The sequence below is a fragment of the Oreochromis niloticus genome, linkage group LG19 (genome assembly GCF_001858045.2).
Source record: "Oreochromis niloticus isolate F11D_XX linkage group LG19, O_niloticus_UMD_NMBU, whole genome shotgun sequence".
Taxonomy (NCBI): Eukaryota; Metazoa; Chordata; class Actinopteri; order Cichliformes; family Cichlidae; genus Oreochromis; species Oreochromis niloticus.
This window is the reverse complement of record NC_031983.2, coordinates 27,517,063-27,531,372: the sequence shown is the minus strand read 5'-3', so window position 1 is coordinate 27,531,372 and position 14,310 is coordinate 27,517,063. Positions and strand designations below refer to the sequence as shown.

The window sequence follows — 14,310 nt, the reverse complement described above, 5'->3', positions numbered from 1 at the left end:
ATGACTCTAAACGCTTGAAACCTCAACCTGTTTCTGAAAAAGGTGGCTGGGAATGTTTTTATTTCACTCTATTCGCTGTGTGTGGTTTCCTGAGACACTTATGTTGCTCAGATGAGTGTTTTTTTGAGAAAGCTGCCACCCATTCTGAACAGGCAGGTGTAACGCTGTCTCCCATCATAAAGTAATTATAACTGACTCAAATATGACAAAAAACTCTTTAATATGTCCTTTGTGTGAAAGAAAAAGATTTTGAAATTTACACTTTAAGGCGTTTTTCTTATATATTCATTCAGTTAAGTCATTACATTCACATTACAACTTGATTTAACAATCTGCATAGAATAATACATTTAATAGATGTTTTACACTTTTAATGCAAGCAAAGTTAAATTCATTCATTCTTTTTTTTAAACTAAACTAAAGAGCAAATCATTTAAAACATAAAATACACTTGGTCACTTGCCAGCCACATATAGTCTAAAATCAGGGCTCTGCAGCATCCTGACGTGCTAATGGAAAACAAAGAGCATCGGACACGAGCTCCTGGTTTGTGTCACTGCAGCGGCTAGGTTGCAGAGATATTTTTGGTTTGTGAAGAAGAGGTGTAAAAATGCTGGAGTGTGACCTGCCTGTGGCTGCTGTAAGTGTCTGCATTAAAGGACTTTGTTTACTTCAACGTGTTGCTGAGAATTTCTTTATCGGCCCAGACCAGACAGGAGCAGCTGCCTTCATGCTTCAGTATCAGTAAACCTGTGTTTCCCAAACTTTTTGGCTCATGACCTTTTGAAGGGGTCGTTAATGGCTTTGCTTAAATCTTACTTGACATTCAAAGGGCCAAAAAATATATTTGATGGAAATACATTTGACTCTTTTCAGAAGTCGTGACCCAGTTACTTAAAAAATAAATAAATAAAAATCTGCAGATGTGAACATCAGCAGTTAGTGCACGGCTGTGCAGAAATGGTATCTAATCGTGATGCTTGTAAAAGCATGATGGCATGTAAGAAGTAAAGAGGCTTTAACCTTACTTAACTGCAGTCCTCACATGGCAGATCAGGGTAGATTAAAAATAAAACTTGAGTCATGATTTCAGAGAAGAGACGTTGCTGCTGAGGTATTTAAATGTATTTTAGGGAGAGCTATTAGATTCCATTATATTCAAGAGAAGCCAGGCAAAGTGAGAAACTCAGAGCCAACCCAAACCAGTCCAGAGAGATGAGTAGCATGAGTAGCACTGCAGGCCACAGGGGAAATATGTCATTTTGGTTTTTATCGTTTTCTTCTGCATGGATTCAAGCTTGAAAACAGCTTCAATATGTTTTGTCTTTATTTCATTTTCTAAATTGTAACATCTCATTTTTGTTCCAAGACCTATTTAGGTTGGCAGCAAAACTTCTGAGGTGATGTAAAGTAGTGTGAACATTTCCTCATTTTCTGCCATACAGTGCTTAACAAATGATTTAGAAATCTGTAAAAAAAAATAAAAATAAATAAATAAATAACTTGAAGTAAAAATAATTTTCTTTTGTTTTTTATCAGGCAAATTGTTGCTTCTGTTCAGGAATGCAAGTAAATGACTGTAATTTGTAATTTGGCATTTTAATCAATAACAGTAATAATAATAATGTGCTTTACTATTTTTTCAGTAAAAAATTCACAGATAACATTAATTATAATTTTTATTTAATTTTCATTAAAAAATATAAATTTGATTAAAGCGCCTGCACATGTTGCCAGATTTCAGAAGTATAAAAATTAATTTGGTAATTTTCAAATGCATGCTCTAATGCATTTGCTAAGCACTGTATATATAAGTTATATCTGTTCTAGGCACATTACAATGGAGAACATTCATATTAAACATGAATTAAGTTCCCAATAATCAGAATAATGAGGTCAGTGTATGCAAAGTAATCCCTGTGAGCCCAAAGCTCAGGCTGCAGACTGCTCCAAACACAGTTCCGACAGTTTTTTCTAATGACCTCAATGAGAGGGGATAACCTTAACAAAATCACCTCACCTCTTCTCAAGAGGGGCAGCCAATCACAATAAAGCTGGCTTCGAGGTGCTGAAATGTCTCGTTTCCAACAGTGGGTCGAGTGAGCTCAGTAGAAGGTAAATAAGGCATTTCTGAAATGTGAATTTCTACTGTACTCCTGCAGAGTCCAAGAATATAAACTGAGCTATAAATGAGCTATTGTGACGCTTAAACTTCTTTGGCAAATATGAATTTGCATCACCAAATCGCCTTGGTTTCTGGTTTTAAAAACGTACTCAGTTCACTGAGTATACTTCAGTCTAGCTCTTAGTCTTCATTAGTTCTCTCAGTCAACAGCAGAGCTGCCCAGACCTCATCCAGCAGGAAGCTGCATGATGATAAAGGTGTGTGCCCTGCAGGTCTGTATGCACAGGCTTCCTCATGCATGTCATACCAAGGCACACATCAAAGTCATCATCGTTTTCATTTTCATTCACAGCTGCTAGTGGCTGCTCTTTACTTTTGCCCGACTGCACCTCCCAAAACGGAAATAACCCTTTATAACAATAATGCCTACACAAACACAGAGGAGGTGACGGAGCGTCCTCAGTGGCATGAGCGAGGCCTGCGGTCTTTAACACAGTGAGAAACGCCTGGAGTTGATGTTCATCTTAGTGAGGCCCAGATGTTTTAGAGGGGTGGACAGAGCAAAGGCAGCCTTCATGGGGATATCACACAGCAGGTCCGACTCCTCTCCGCACTCCTCCAGCTCATACGTTGCGTCGTCCAGCATCTCCTTGTGACGGTGGCACACTTGCTCCACTTTGAGCCGATGGATCTCCACCCGCAGACGGATCAGCTGACGGGCCAGTTGGTTGTCCTGAACTTGCATTTCCCTCTGAGGGAAGAGGAGGGGGTGGAGGGAGCGCGGTTGAGAAGAAAGGGAGTTTCAGTGTTCAGTTTAGCAGAACATATGTGGAAGTTTGGATTTGGATGGTGCCTATCTTCTCATCAAAGGGTATAAATCATGTGGAATAGATGGGTTGCAGCTTATGAGAAAACAGGCATCATATTGTTTCACAATCTGTGTGTTTAGACTTCTTTCCCTTAAGTTAAGACAAGTATTCATGCAAGGAAGATCACTGACACCTAAAGAGATGCCTATCTGTTTTAAAGGTGAAGTAGGAGATAGATAGCTATCTGTATTTCTCAAGAATGGATGAGGATTCTGTATTATTTATTTATTTATTTATTCATGTATTAGTTTTAATGATTGGAGGATGAGATTATCAAGAAGTGCTAATTATCTCTCAAGGTTTGACGCATCTTTAGATAAAAATAAAATCAATTCAAATGCCCTGGAGGAACTCACCAGCTCTTTTCTAAGATGCTCCAGGGCATCGTCCATGGTGTCAAAGCCACAGATGCTGCCCACAACCAGTTCGGAGCTCCCGTTCCTCAAAATTTCCGGCACGGAAACGACTTGCTGTCCTCCTGAGCCAGGACCGTCCGCGGAATTTCTTTCCTTCCACGCTCGGCTCTGTACGCGCTCCTGCCACTCCAGGTAGGACGGTCTGCGGGTCTGTAACTTCAGCTTCTCCGTGAGCGCTTTCACGCTGTCCAGATCCTCCGTGTCGCCCTCGGAGGACGAGCCGTCTCCAAGCTCTTTAAAATCCATCGACGCAGCAGATTGTTGATACACGCTGAGCATTCAGGGAGCAGGCTTGCTTTCTGCGCTGGCAGCTTGGCGATTAGAGCGCAACAGGTCCATGCCTCCTCCTTTATAGGGAGAAATAGCGCAGTGACCGCCCATCCCGCGCAGGACAGGGAGGCCGGAGAGTTTGCAAGCTTTTGTCAGGCGAGGGAACAAGATACCCTGAAACCTAATCCCTCAGGATCTTACTGCAAAGTCTGATTATCTGCCTAATAAAAAATAGATTTTATTACTGTGCATTCACAAGTTAAATGACTTAAAACTATTTAAAATATTTTTTTACATTTATATTACAGGAGAAACTTCCAGCAAAGAAACGAATACAGATGCATGTATTTCCTGGACATCACACGTTGATGTGCAGGAATCGCTTTTCTCTTTCTGCTTGCCTTGCTTTGCATTGTTTTGATCTAAAAGTAGGTCAATTAACTGCCTGCACTGAAGTACAGATTAAATTTCCATCTGCAGTATGAAAATGGAAATAAGCAAGTAAAGTACAAAAAAAGTGGATGTATGAGAAAAATCTATACATATTTTCACACAGTCAGGTGAAAAACAAAGTTTTCTGTTCAGCTATGTGAAAAACTAAGTAGCCTACAGGCTTACTGCAAATTCACCACAAGGTCAGACCGAGCAATGCTCAGAAAAACTGCAAAAACCCAGGAGCTCCTTCTCAGACTCTACAGGCCCCAGTTAGCATGTTAAAGGTTAAAGTTCATGATAATAAAATTAGAAAAAGACAGAACACGCTTGGCTTCTTTGGAAGGGTTGCCAGGAGAAAGCCTCCTCTCTTAAAATAACATGGCAGCACGGCTTAGGTTGGCAAAGTTGCAACTGAACAAACCACAAGACTTCTGGAACAACATCCATTTCTTTGTCCATAATGCACAGCACCATGTTTGGAGACACCCAAGCATAACATGTCAGCACAAACCCCTTATACCAACTGTGAGCACGGTGGTGGAGGTGTGCTGATTTGAGCTCCTCTGTATACCAATGCAGAATGAAATGTGGAGACATGTGTCCAACAGAGAGAAATTGGCCAAAACTGAGTCATGTAACAGGACAATCACCCCAACCACATCAGCAGAGATACAACAGCTGAACTGCTGAAAAAGCAGAAGAATCAATATGCTGCAATGATCCAGTCAAAGTACAGACCTCAACCTGACTGAAAAGAGCTGTGCATGAATGAATTCCTGCAAACCTCAATGAGCTGAAGCAACGCTGTAAAGACGAGCGGGCCTAAAACTCTTCCGCAATGATGTGACACATCGATAAAGTCAAACAGAAAACTGCCAGAGGTACTTCTACAAGCTCCTGAATCATGGGGGTGTACTCAGTTTATCACTAAGACTGCATATAAAACTTACTGGATACATAAACTCAAGTACATAAATAAATCTAAACTAGTTATTTTAGGCCTATGTTGCTCACTTTTTTCTTTCATTCTAAAAGTTGTTTGCGGGTGTGTTTTCTTGCATCAGTGTTCCTGTTTTTATTATTGTGGTTTATGCTGCATGAATTATATTCCCTGGGGCAAAATGAGTGTTTAAATGGATGGACGGGATAGGACAAAGCACCGTATTTTCCAGTTGGTTCAACAGCCGTAACAGTGTACTCTATCACGTTACGTTTACTCTTTACATTAAGGATAGATACATATTTATATATTTTACAGGTGACTTTATTTAATGCAAAACATGTAAAATTGCAAAATATAATGAAACTAGTCATAGCTGAAAACTGTTGATTCAGTACCAGCTACACTTGTTTACACTGTAGTGCACCGTAATACCAGCAAAGTGATACTGTGTCAATATTTTGTAGGTGACAGAGTTCAATATTTACACTCAGCAAAAGCCAACTTAGTATTTGGCAGATGAGTTGTGATTTACGCTCTTTTGTGCGTGAGTATGGCGCCATCTAGTGACAATCTAATATACTACAGGCACCTCACAGTGCCCCCCCCCCTCTGCAGTGCGCAGTTTTACCAGTGATAAGTGACACTTCTCACTCACTGTCTCAGGAAACGTAGACTTCCGCCTTTTGTCGCCTAAAGCAGCACATTTTCCACTCCCACGGCAGTTGAGCTTAGCCAGCTGTGTGTGCAAAGGTGTAGCCACATAAGAGGACGACAATGTTAAGGAAAATATGAAGCTTCTTCTATTTATAGACTTCTTATCGCCAATCAAACAGAGCGCGGCTGCAACGCTGCCCAACCAGCTGTGCGTGCAGAGGAGGAAACCTGCTTTCGTTTTCTTACAAGAGAGGCGAGGACGTGATTGAGGTGCGCTCGGCCACTTCTGCAGTTTAGAAAGAACAGAAACAAAGTTCTGCAGACGGACTTTGGGTGTTTGAAGGGGGGGCTGATGGAGTTTGCTGAGCACATCAAGACGGCCAACGTGGAGGATGTTGTGCTCCGACAGCCGCTGCAACCCCCGAGCAGAGGAACCCTGTGCATCACCGGCCACCACCTGCTCTTCTCGGACAGGGAGGAGAGCGACTCCCGGCAGGTTTTATTGCTCCTCAGGAACATCGATGCCATTGAGAAAAGGTGAGGGAGGATTGAGGTCAGAAAGGTGATAAGGAACCAGATCAAAAATGTGTCGTATTAAGAAAATTAACGAGTATCCTGCGAGAGCAATGTTGCACTTTTCTCTATCGCAATTATTTTTTTTAATTTTAATTTGATTAAATTGTTGATTAAATCTTTTGATGGTGGACTCGTCAATCTTAGAACTTATTTATTATGATTATAACTCGCATGATCAAGCCAGTAATCACACTAATCAACACGAAACGGTGTGAACTTGCCGGTAATTCCTCTAATCTCTCATTCCTTCCTCAAATCTTTTTTAACCAGTGTGGAAAACCTTACGGGCTATTCCGGCTTCTTCTCTAATGCAAGCCACAGTGAAAGGTTGGACATCCTCTGTGTTGCCATGTCATGCTGTGTACTGCTCTTGTTACCCGCAATTCTGAAGAAGTAACATTTCCCAACAAGATTAACGCAACGTTTTTTTTCCGTTTGCCACCTTCCTCATGCTCAGAGCTGTGTGCTGCTTGCAACTAACAGCTTTTTTTCTTCTTAGCTTTTAGAAAGCAATGTGAAACCTTTTGGCAGGTATTGCCCCCCCCCCCCCCCCCCCCCACACACACACACACACACATACATACATCTTGGAGAAGCGCACTGCGGTCGTGAGTTCTCAGAATCGGCTCTTTGAGCACAAGAATGACAACATCACGGAGCGTAAGTTTGATAACATCATGGAGGAGCTCGCGGCTCCCCAACGGGAGATTGAGTGACCAGTGTTGGACTGTTAGAACAACTTTGAAATTCATATGAGTTGTTCGCAGTAAAGTTAAAACCACCATCACTTCATTCGGATACCCCTTCGGCGCCAGCTGCGGTCTCAAGGCTGGAGCTGAACAACAACACCCTGATAACGACTGTGTTGAGACTGTTCTTCCCTTTCTATGCAAGGCCACCTGGGTTGGCTGGAAGACTGTTTACTTAGCCTGGCAGGGTGAAGGACACTGTCTCAGCTGAACTCTGGACACACACACACACGCACACAGCCATATACACATGCTGATGTACACTCATCCCCCCTCCAAACGCCTTCGACGCTTATTCCCTTCCGATGCTGACGGTGGATCATGGAGACCAGCGCATAGGCTGCAGGCCCGGATGTACTGTCTACATTGGATGTCTCTCACCCTTTACCCATCCCTGTTGCTTGTCATGTGTTTCTTTGGTGTATTAAGAGTTTTTTTCATGTGCTATGTGCAGAGGTGTTTTTTTTTCTGTTCTCAAACTGATCTCCCTGTTGGAGCTCAGTCTGGGGGGAGTTCTTTTTTTCTCCTCATCTTTCCTCATGTTGTGCTTTTCCATGTTATACCCCTCTGACCTGTCTTCCCCATGTGATGTTTGTGTAATGTATGTATGGTCGGAAGGGTAAGACGGCGCTGGCACGGCTGGCAGCCTTAACCCAATTTCCCTCGGGATGAATAAAGTATGATCAATCAATCAATCAATCAATACATATGCACCACATACACAGACAGTCTGCCTGCCTCGTTTTGCCCACTTTTTTTGCTGCAAGTCGAGCCTTATGCGCCGCCATAGGCAATGTGTGTGGCTCTTAGAGGGGGTGCATTTTTTCTTTTGTGTAAGAATCATATATTTGTGTGTGTGTGTGTGTGTGTGTGTGTGTGTGTGTGTGTAGGATGTCTGGTTCATCTGGAACAATTACGATGAAGTGTAAAGATCTGCGTGTGCTCCAGCTTGACATCCCAGGCATGGAACAGTGTCTCAACATTGCACACTCTATCGAGGTATACAACTAATGCAACCTGAAACACACAGGCATAAGAAAATCAATCTAACTGTTGGTCTTAGAGTAGCCTGTTGTTTTTCTGCATATGTTTTTCACTGTTTTGCATGTATTGGTAATCTCTCTTTAACTTTCTGCAGACACTGTCCTGTCTGGACTGCGTGTCCGAGATGTACCCTTTCTTTTACCGACCTGTTGAGCTCAGCCTGCCGGAGCAGTGGGGTCTCTCATCTCCTGAAATGCACTACAGTCAGATGAAGGAACTTGTAAGCAACATATAAAACTCTGTATGCTTGTTTTCTGCTGTACTGAATGTAATACTTGTAGACACAGACATTTTTTAGGTAACATTTTCCAGCTATGTCCCTCCAACCACATGACAGGAAAATGCCAGGGAAGTATACGGGTCGGGCTTCAGGATATCCTTCTTGCTTAGCTTTCATTTGTTTTCCCCTTAACTTCAGAATGTGTTGCACGCAGTTTGAATTCATGTTTAACACACCAACGTCTTCCCGTGGGAATGGCATGTTGCTATGGTGAAGGGTCGCAGCTGAGGGCAGCATTTTTGCATGTGTTTTACGGACACAAAATTCCCAGAACATGTAGGATATCTTTGCTTTTAGTCAGGCCAGCCTGAGTAGTGTTTTTCACCCAGGATAAAGTGGCTGGAATTTGCAAGTCCCAATTATTTCTGTCCCACTGTCACAACAGGAGCTGAGCTGTTCTGTGTAGTTATAAACTACGAGCCTCAACTATTCATACAGAAACTGTGACTCTATGCCAGATGCAGTTTTGAAGAATATCTTTTACCATTTAGGGAACTTGATGATTAAGTTTCTTTGATAAAAATCTGAAAAGCAAGAAAGTTGTCATAACCATAAGGCAAACAGAGCTATAGTGATTTAGCTTAGCCTGACACATTATAGGAGAATTCTTCAACAGCAATGATGGTGAAAGAAGCGTGACACCTTACTTTGGCGCAGACAGGTGATCTGATGCATGGTTTTTATGGTTTTCTGTCATTGTGATGTTTCAAATAAGAGTGCAGGGATGTTTTAAGATATTTGCTGAGTGGCTTCCAGAAGGACTTTAGTTTAGCTTAGCTTACAAAAACATTAGAAGTATCTGTAAACAGCTGATCTGGCTGCCTGCAAGGGTAAGAATCTGCAAGGGTAAGAATTAGTGAGCTTCAGAAGCAACACTTTTGAAGCTCACTGATTACTATGCTGTATTTTTGTGATTTTACCAGTTTTTTATAGGCAGGCTCCTCTGGCCACCAACCTCACAGTGCCAAAAAGACTTGACATGCCCCACGTTAGGTTTTGTGCACATTAAGGAAAGCAGATATTCAGTACAAGTCTTTGAATTGAAGCTTTCTTTACTTGGGAGAGAGCCAAGCTACTGTTTACAGTACTTATGCTTAAGTAACCAGCTGGTTAGAGTACATTTTTATTTGCTATATTGAGGAAATGGTACCTATTCATGAGGTTAACCGATTAGAATCAAGTTCCACAATTTGGGTTTTCAGGACTGCACCTAATCAGGTGTAGGTACTACTGAGAAAAAATGTCCCTAAAAGAGGCCACACAGGAGTGATCCTGCAGTCTGGACACGAAGAAAGGTGCAGACCTCCCTAAAATCATCCCCAAGTTCATTAACTGGAAAACAGCCTGTCCAGTAGTAGTCATGGTCTTTTATTTTTCTTAATCTCTTACTAAGAAATCAAATAAGTCATGATAGGGCAGTTGTTATTACTTAAAGATCCACTAAGGATTAGCTTGAAGCATAAGCACACGCTTTATGCAAAATAAAAATAATGGGACTTTCCTCACCTATGAACTGGACTACTCCCAGTCCAGCTCAGCTCAAAGAGTCCCCTGTGACTTTAGCAACCAGGAGGTTAGCATGAATAATAACAGGTTACTTGATACTAAAGCTCACATTTGCCTTTATTGCCTCTCTCGCTTTTTTCAGTATGAGAAGTGGAGACTGAGCACCGTGAACAGAGATTACTCGGTTTGTTCCTCCTACCCTCCGGCAGTCATCGTCCCAAAAAGCATAGATGACGACACGCTGAAAAAAGCAGCCAAATTCAGACAGGGAGGACGTTTCCCTGTTCTCTGCTACTACCACAAGAAGAACGGCATGGTGAGGTGACTTAGTGTTGACTTTTAGTGTCACGGTTTGTGGCAGAATGGCTAAAAGCAATATAAAATGTCCAAAAAGTCCAAACATGGACAGAAAACATCCGAGGAAACAAACAATCCAACAACTAACACGGGGAGACAGGTGGACAATATATAGTCTAAGGAAGTGAGAATGGCTGAGGACAAGACACAGGTGAAGAGAATCAAACAGCCAGACAGGAGGGAAGCAAAACTAGACAAGACACAGGATATAACTGACTACCAAAATAAAAGAACTGAATTGCTGAACATGGAGAACTTGACACAGGAGGATAGAACAGTACTCAGAGGAAAGAGAGCGAAACTAACACTCATAAAACCAGTGAACAGAAGAAAACAGTCAAATATTGCGCAACACTTGAAACTAGGAAGCCATAGAGAAACTCATTCCATAATGATACAAAATACTCGTGTAATCAAAGCAATCATACGAAAATAAAAGAATTTAAAGTCCCAAACTCAAAAACCTGTTATGGTTAAGGCTACACATTTAACTGAACATTGTTAACAGGATGAAAAATGTTGTAGGTAATCATGCGCAGCAGTCAGCCGCTGCTAGGAGCCAATAGGAAGCGCTGCAAGGAAGATGAGCTCCTCCTCCAGGCTGTGATTGAGGGTTCGGACAAAGGCTACATAATTGACACTCGCTCCAGGCAGCAGGCTCAACAGGCCAGGATGACAGGTGGAGGGTTTGAGTCCAAATCGTTCTACAGCCGCTGGAAGAGATTTCACAGACCGATGGAAAGGTGTGTTTGCTGAATGTCTGATAATACTGACTTGCCAAACTTGCTTCACTACACACTGCCTCATATGTGTGCAGGGGTAAAGCTCTCCAGGAGAGCCTAATTAAACTGGTGGAGGCTTGTGGTGACGAGTCCAACAACATGGACCGCTGGCTCAGTAAGCTGGAGAATTCAAAGTGGCTGTCGCACGTCCAAAATGCTCTTTCTACCGCCGGCCTGCTGGTGGAGTGTGTGGAGAGGTATGAATAACACCCACACTCTTATGACTTGGAAAACTTTATGGTAATATCTTGTGACTAATATGATTTTATCTGGAAAGTACCAATTTACAGCAACTCTCATCTCATCTCATGCTTTTTATTGCAAAGTAAAGGCTCTATAATATTCGAGAGAAAACCCACCGAGGATCAGCACTTGGTGACAGTGGGGAGGAAGAAATTTCTTTTAACAGGAACAGACCATGAACATAATCAGGATCAGGGAGAGGCAGCTATCTGCCTCGACTGCTCTAACTCTAAGATTAGGCTTCAAACTTTCCTTTTTGCTAAAGCATGTAGTTAGGGCTGGATCAGGTGACCCTGAATCCTCCCTTAGTTATGCTGCAGTAGGTGTAGGCTGCTGGGGGATTCCCATGATGCATTGAGTATTTCTTCTTCAGTCACTTTTCTCACTCACTATGTGTTAACAGACCTCTCTGCACTGAATCATAATTGTTATCAATCTCTGTCTCTTCTCCACAGCATGTCTTTATCCTGTCTTCTTTCTCTCACCCCAACCGGTCGCAGCAGATGGCCCCGCCCCTCCCTGAGCCTGGTTCTGCCGGAGGTTTCTTCCTGTTAAAAGGGAGTTTTTCCTTCCCACTGTCGCCAAAGTGCTTGCTCATAGGGGGTCATATGATTGTTGGGTTTTTCTCTGTGTGTATTATTGTAGGATCTACCTTACAATATAAAGCGCCTTGAGGTGACTATTGTTGTGATTTGGCGCTCTATAAGTAACATTGAATTGAATTGAATGTAGACACAGAAATACCAAGAGCTACCACAAGCAGACGCAGGACAAGGAAGTGAGGGCAAGCCAACAACCACTTCTTTTAAATCTTGAAGAAACAGAAAGAGGGCAGTTCCCATAACTGTCTTCCTTACAAATACACAGAGGTTTGCTTTTCTTACACACGTTAATGAGTGTTGTTTCTTCCAGGGATGGCCATTCTGTTCTTGTTCACGGCTCTGAAGGGACAGACTGCTCTTTGCTCATCAGCACTCTGGCTCAGCTCATCATGGATCCATGCTGCCGCACAGTGGAGGGCTTCCTGGGACTGCTGGAGAGAGAGTGGATACAGGCGCGTGCCAGGTTTTAAGTCGAGGAGGATTGAGAAGATTTTCAATGTCTTTTTTCTTGATTTGCTCCCATAAATGTTGGCGAGAATCCAAACAAATGCATTGTAATATCGGGGATCTTAGTCTACTTCTGACATGAGTGTGCAAACAAGTCGTGAGCTTTGAAAAATAGAAGCACAGCCAACGGCTACAGGACGGACTCTATCTGTTGCCACAAAATTAGATCCTAAAAGCTGACGTGTGTGTGTGTTTGCAGGCAGGACACCCGTTCCAGCAGCGATGCGCTCACTCAGCTTACTCCCATGCTCGTCTCCAGCAGGAGTCTCCGGTGTTCCTGCTGCTGATGGACTGTGTGTGGCAGCTGTGGCGGCAGTTTCCCTTGGCTCTGGGCTTCTCTGAGGCGCTGCTCCTGCGACTGGCGACTGAAGTTTATGCCTCGGATTATGGCACCTTTCTGTGTAACAGTGATCAGGAAAGGTCAGTTTTTTCTACATATTTAAAGATTGCTGCTGAGTGTCTTCATTTCAAACTAAGATTCACACTTTGTTTGCCTTTCAATCAGGTGTGCCTTGGGAGTAAAGGAAAGGACTCACTGTTTGTTCCAGGCTCTGCTAAGGCCCACGCAGAGGGATTACTACTCTAACCCCCTGTACGAACGCACTGAGCTAGCAATCTGGCCCTCAGTTCATCCTCAGTCTCTGCAGCTCTGGAAAGGTGAGCTTTACCCGGCATGTGTCTTCAGACCTCATCTTTGTTAGCCTTTAATGTAATTGCAGTGTTGCTGTTCTGAGCTTATATTGTTACTGCTTTAGTTTAGTTTAAGTGTTGGTGTTCACTCTGCCCCACTGTCTGACCCTCAGGCTATTTTTTGAGGTGGACCCAGCAGGTTCGTCACCTTGAAGAGGCTCAGGAGGAAATCAGGAACATGGTCATTGAGTGGGGGAAGTTAGCATGCAGCTGATGCCTCGTTCGTGTGAATGAGGTGGGATCACATGGTTCCAAGGAGTTAAAAACAAAATACCTGATTTTGATTTGACCTCTCGGCTTCAAGGTTGCCCGCTGGGCACCTCTGGACTGTTTTCGCCCTGGCTGAAACTTGTAGATCACTCCCAACCTGGAAGTCCCATTCTTATCGCACACCATGGATTTAAAAACTTCTGTGCCAGTATGATCCAGCTTTTATTAAAGATCATTACCTGTGAAGAGGACAGTGTCCCAGACCAAACAGCAGACTCCAGTGTCTGAGTCAGGTGAGGAGTGTGAGTGCGGTGAAAAGGCAAGACGATCTTCATGTTCCTTCTCAGAATGATAGTCAGGTTGTAGGCTCACAATTTTGATGTGTTTCAACATGCATCACATTCAAAAATGTGCAGGAGGCAGAAGAATTTCATGAGGATTAGATTGGCTTGGACAAAACAAGCAGATTTTGGATACATGTCTAAATTCACCTGTTTCACAAAGCTGTGGATACCCATTGTTAGAGATGTTAAGCAGGAAAATGGCACACTGAATTGTAACTAAAATGTTTTTCAAAGAAGGAAAAGTTGCCAACAGTGACGCTATCCAACCACTCAGCTCTGTTTACCCCAGTGGAAAATCTTAGTCTTTTTAAAGACGTGTGAAGACTTGCCTTCAAAACGGCAGTAAACATGTAACAGTATAGAGTATATGAAGAGTCCCTCCTACCTCAGTCAGACTCAGAGCAGTTTAACAGAACAAACAGAAATGGCTGGCGTCCTCGATGCTTTATATTTAGACAGGATCTTAAAACCACAGCAGTCCGGAGGTGACACAAACTTGCGAGAAAGATCATCTAAATTTAAATTAGGTGCTTTTCTTTTTAATGACAGAGTTGCAGAACTTTGTGATCCTACCTTGTGTGAATTAGAGAAGAAGGTTAACCTGAATATGTTGAACGTTGGTTCAAGATGAATGTTAACAATATGCAATGCCTAATATGTTTTAATGTACAGTATTTTTTACACTTGCATAAAAGTTTTCTTACAAAA

General features: G+C 42.6%; 2 protein-coding genes across 3 annotated transcripts; one reads left to right on the top strand and one right to left on the bottom strand.

Annotated features, from left to right (window-relative positions):
* Positions 1-201: 201 nt before the first annotated feature.
* On the bottom strand, positions 202-3,757 carry fam167b (family with sequence similarity 167 member B). Its single transcript, XM_005477629.4, has 2 exons — positions 3,351-3,757; positions 202-2,876 (listed from the first exon to the last, which is right to left on the bottom strand). The coding sequence occupies exons 1-2, from the start codon at positions 3,687-3,689 to the stop codon at positions 2,613-2,615; spliced, it is 603 nt and encodes a 200-aa protein (XP_005477686.1). The 5' UTR covers positions 3,690-3,757; the 3' UTR covers positions 202-2,612.
* Positions 3,758-5,714: 1,957 nt separating this feature from the next.
* zgc:154055 (myotubularin-related protein 9) lies at positions 5,715-14,310 on the top strand. Of its 2 annotated transcripts, XM_003446228.5 has the most exons (11): positions 5,715-6,249; positions 6,559-6,615; positions 7,928-8,036; positions 8,176-8,301; positions 10,010-10,183; positions 10,750-10,967; positions 11,042-11,203; positions 12,162-12,303; positions 12,558-12,778; positions 12,864-13,015; positions 13,162-14,310. In XM_003446228.5, exons 1-11 carry the CDS (start codon positions 6,065-6,067, stop codon positions 13,260-13,262), a joined length of 1,647 nt encoding a protein of 548 aa, XP_003446276.1. In that variant the 5' UTR covers positions 5,715-6,064; the 3' UTR covers positions 13,263-14,310. The 2 variants fall into 2 exon arrangements, with proteins under 2 accessions (XP_003446276.1, XP_005477684.1); XM_005477627.3 differs by lacking the exon at positions 6,559-6,615 and having other exon boundaries at positions 5,716-6,249.

Excerpts from the sequence above, each read along its gene's own strand:
- fam167b (XM_005477629.4), bottom strand. The coding sequence starts at position 3,689 with ATGCTCAGCGTGTATCAACAATCTGCTGCGTCGATGGATTTTAAAGAG. Across the intron at positions 2,877-3,350 it reads AGCATCTTAGAAAAGAGCTG|AGGGAAATGCAAGTTCAGGA; the intron begins GTGAGTTCCTCC and ends CTCTTCCCTCAG.
- zgc:154055 (XM_003446228.5), top strand. The coding sequence starts at position 6,065 with ATGGAGTTTGCTGAGCACATCAAGACGGCCAACGTGGAGGATGTTGTG. Across the intron at positions 11,204-12,161 it reads CTGGTGGAGTGTGTGGAGAG|GGATGGCCATTCTGTTCTTG; the intron begins GTATGAATAACA and ends TGTTTCTTCCAG. Across the intron at positions 13,016-13,161 it reads GTCTCTGCAGCTCTGGAAAG|GCTATTTTTTGAGGTGGACC; the intron begins GTGAGCTTTACC and ends TCTGACCCTCAG.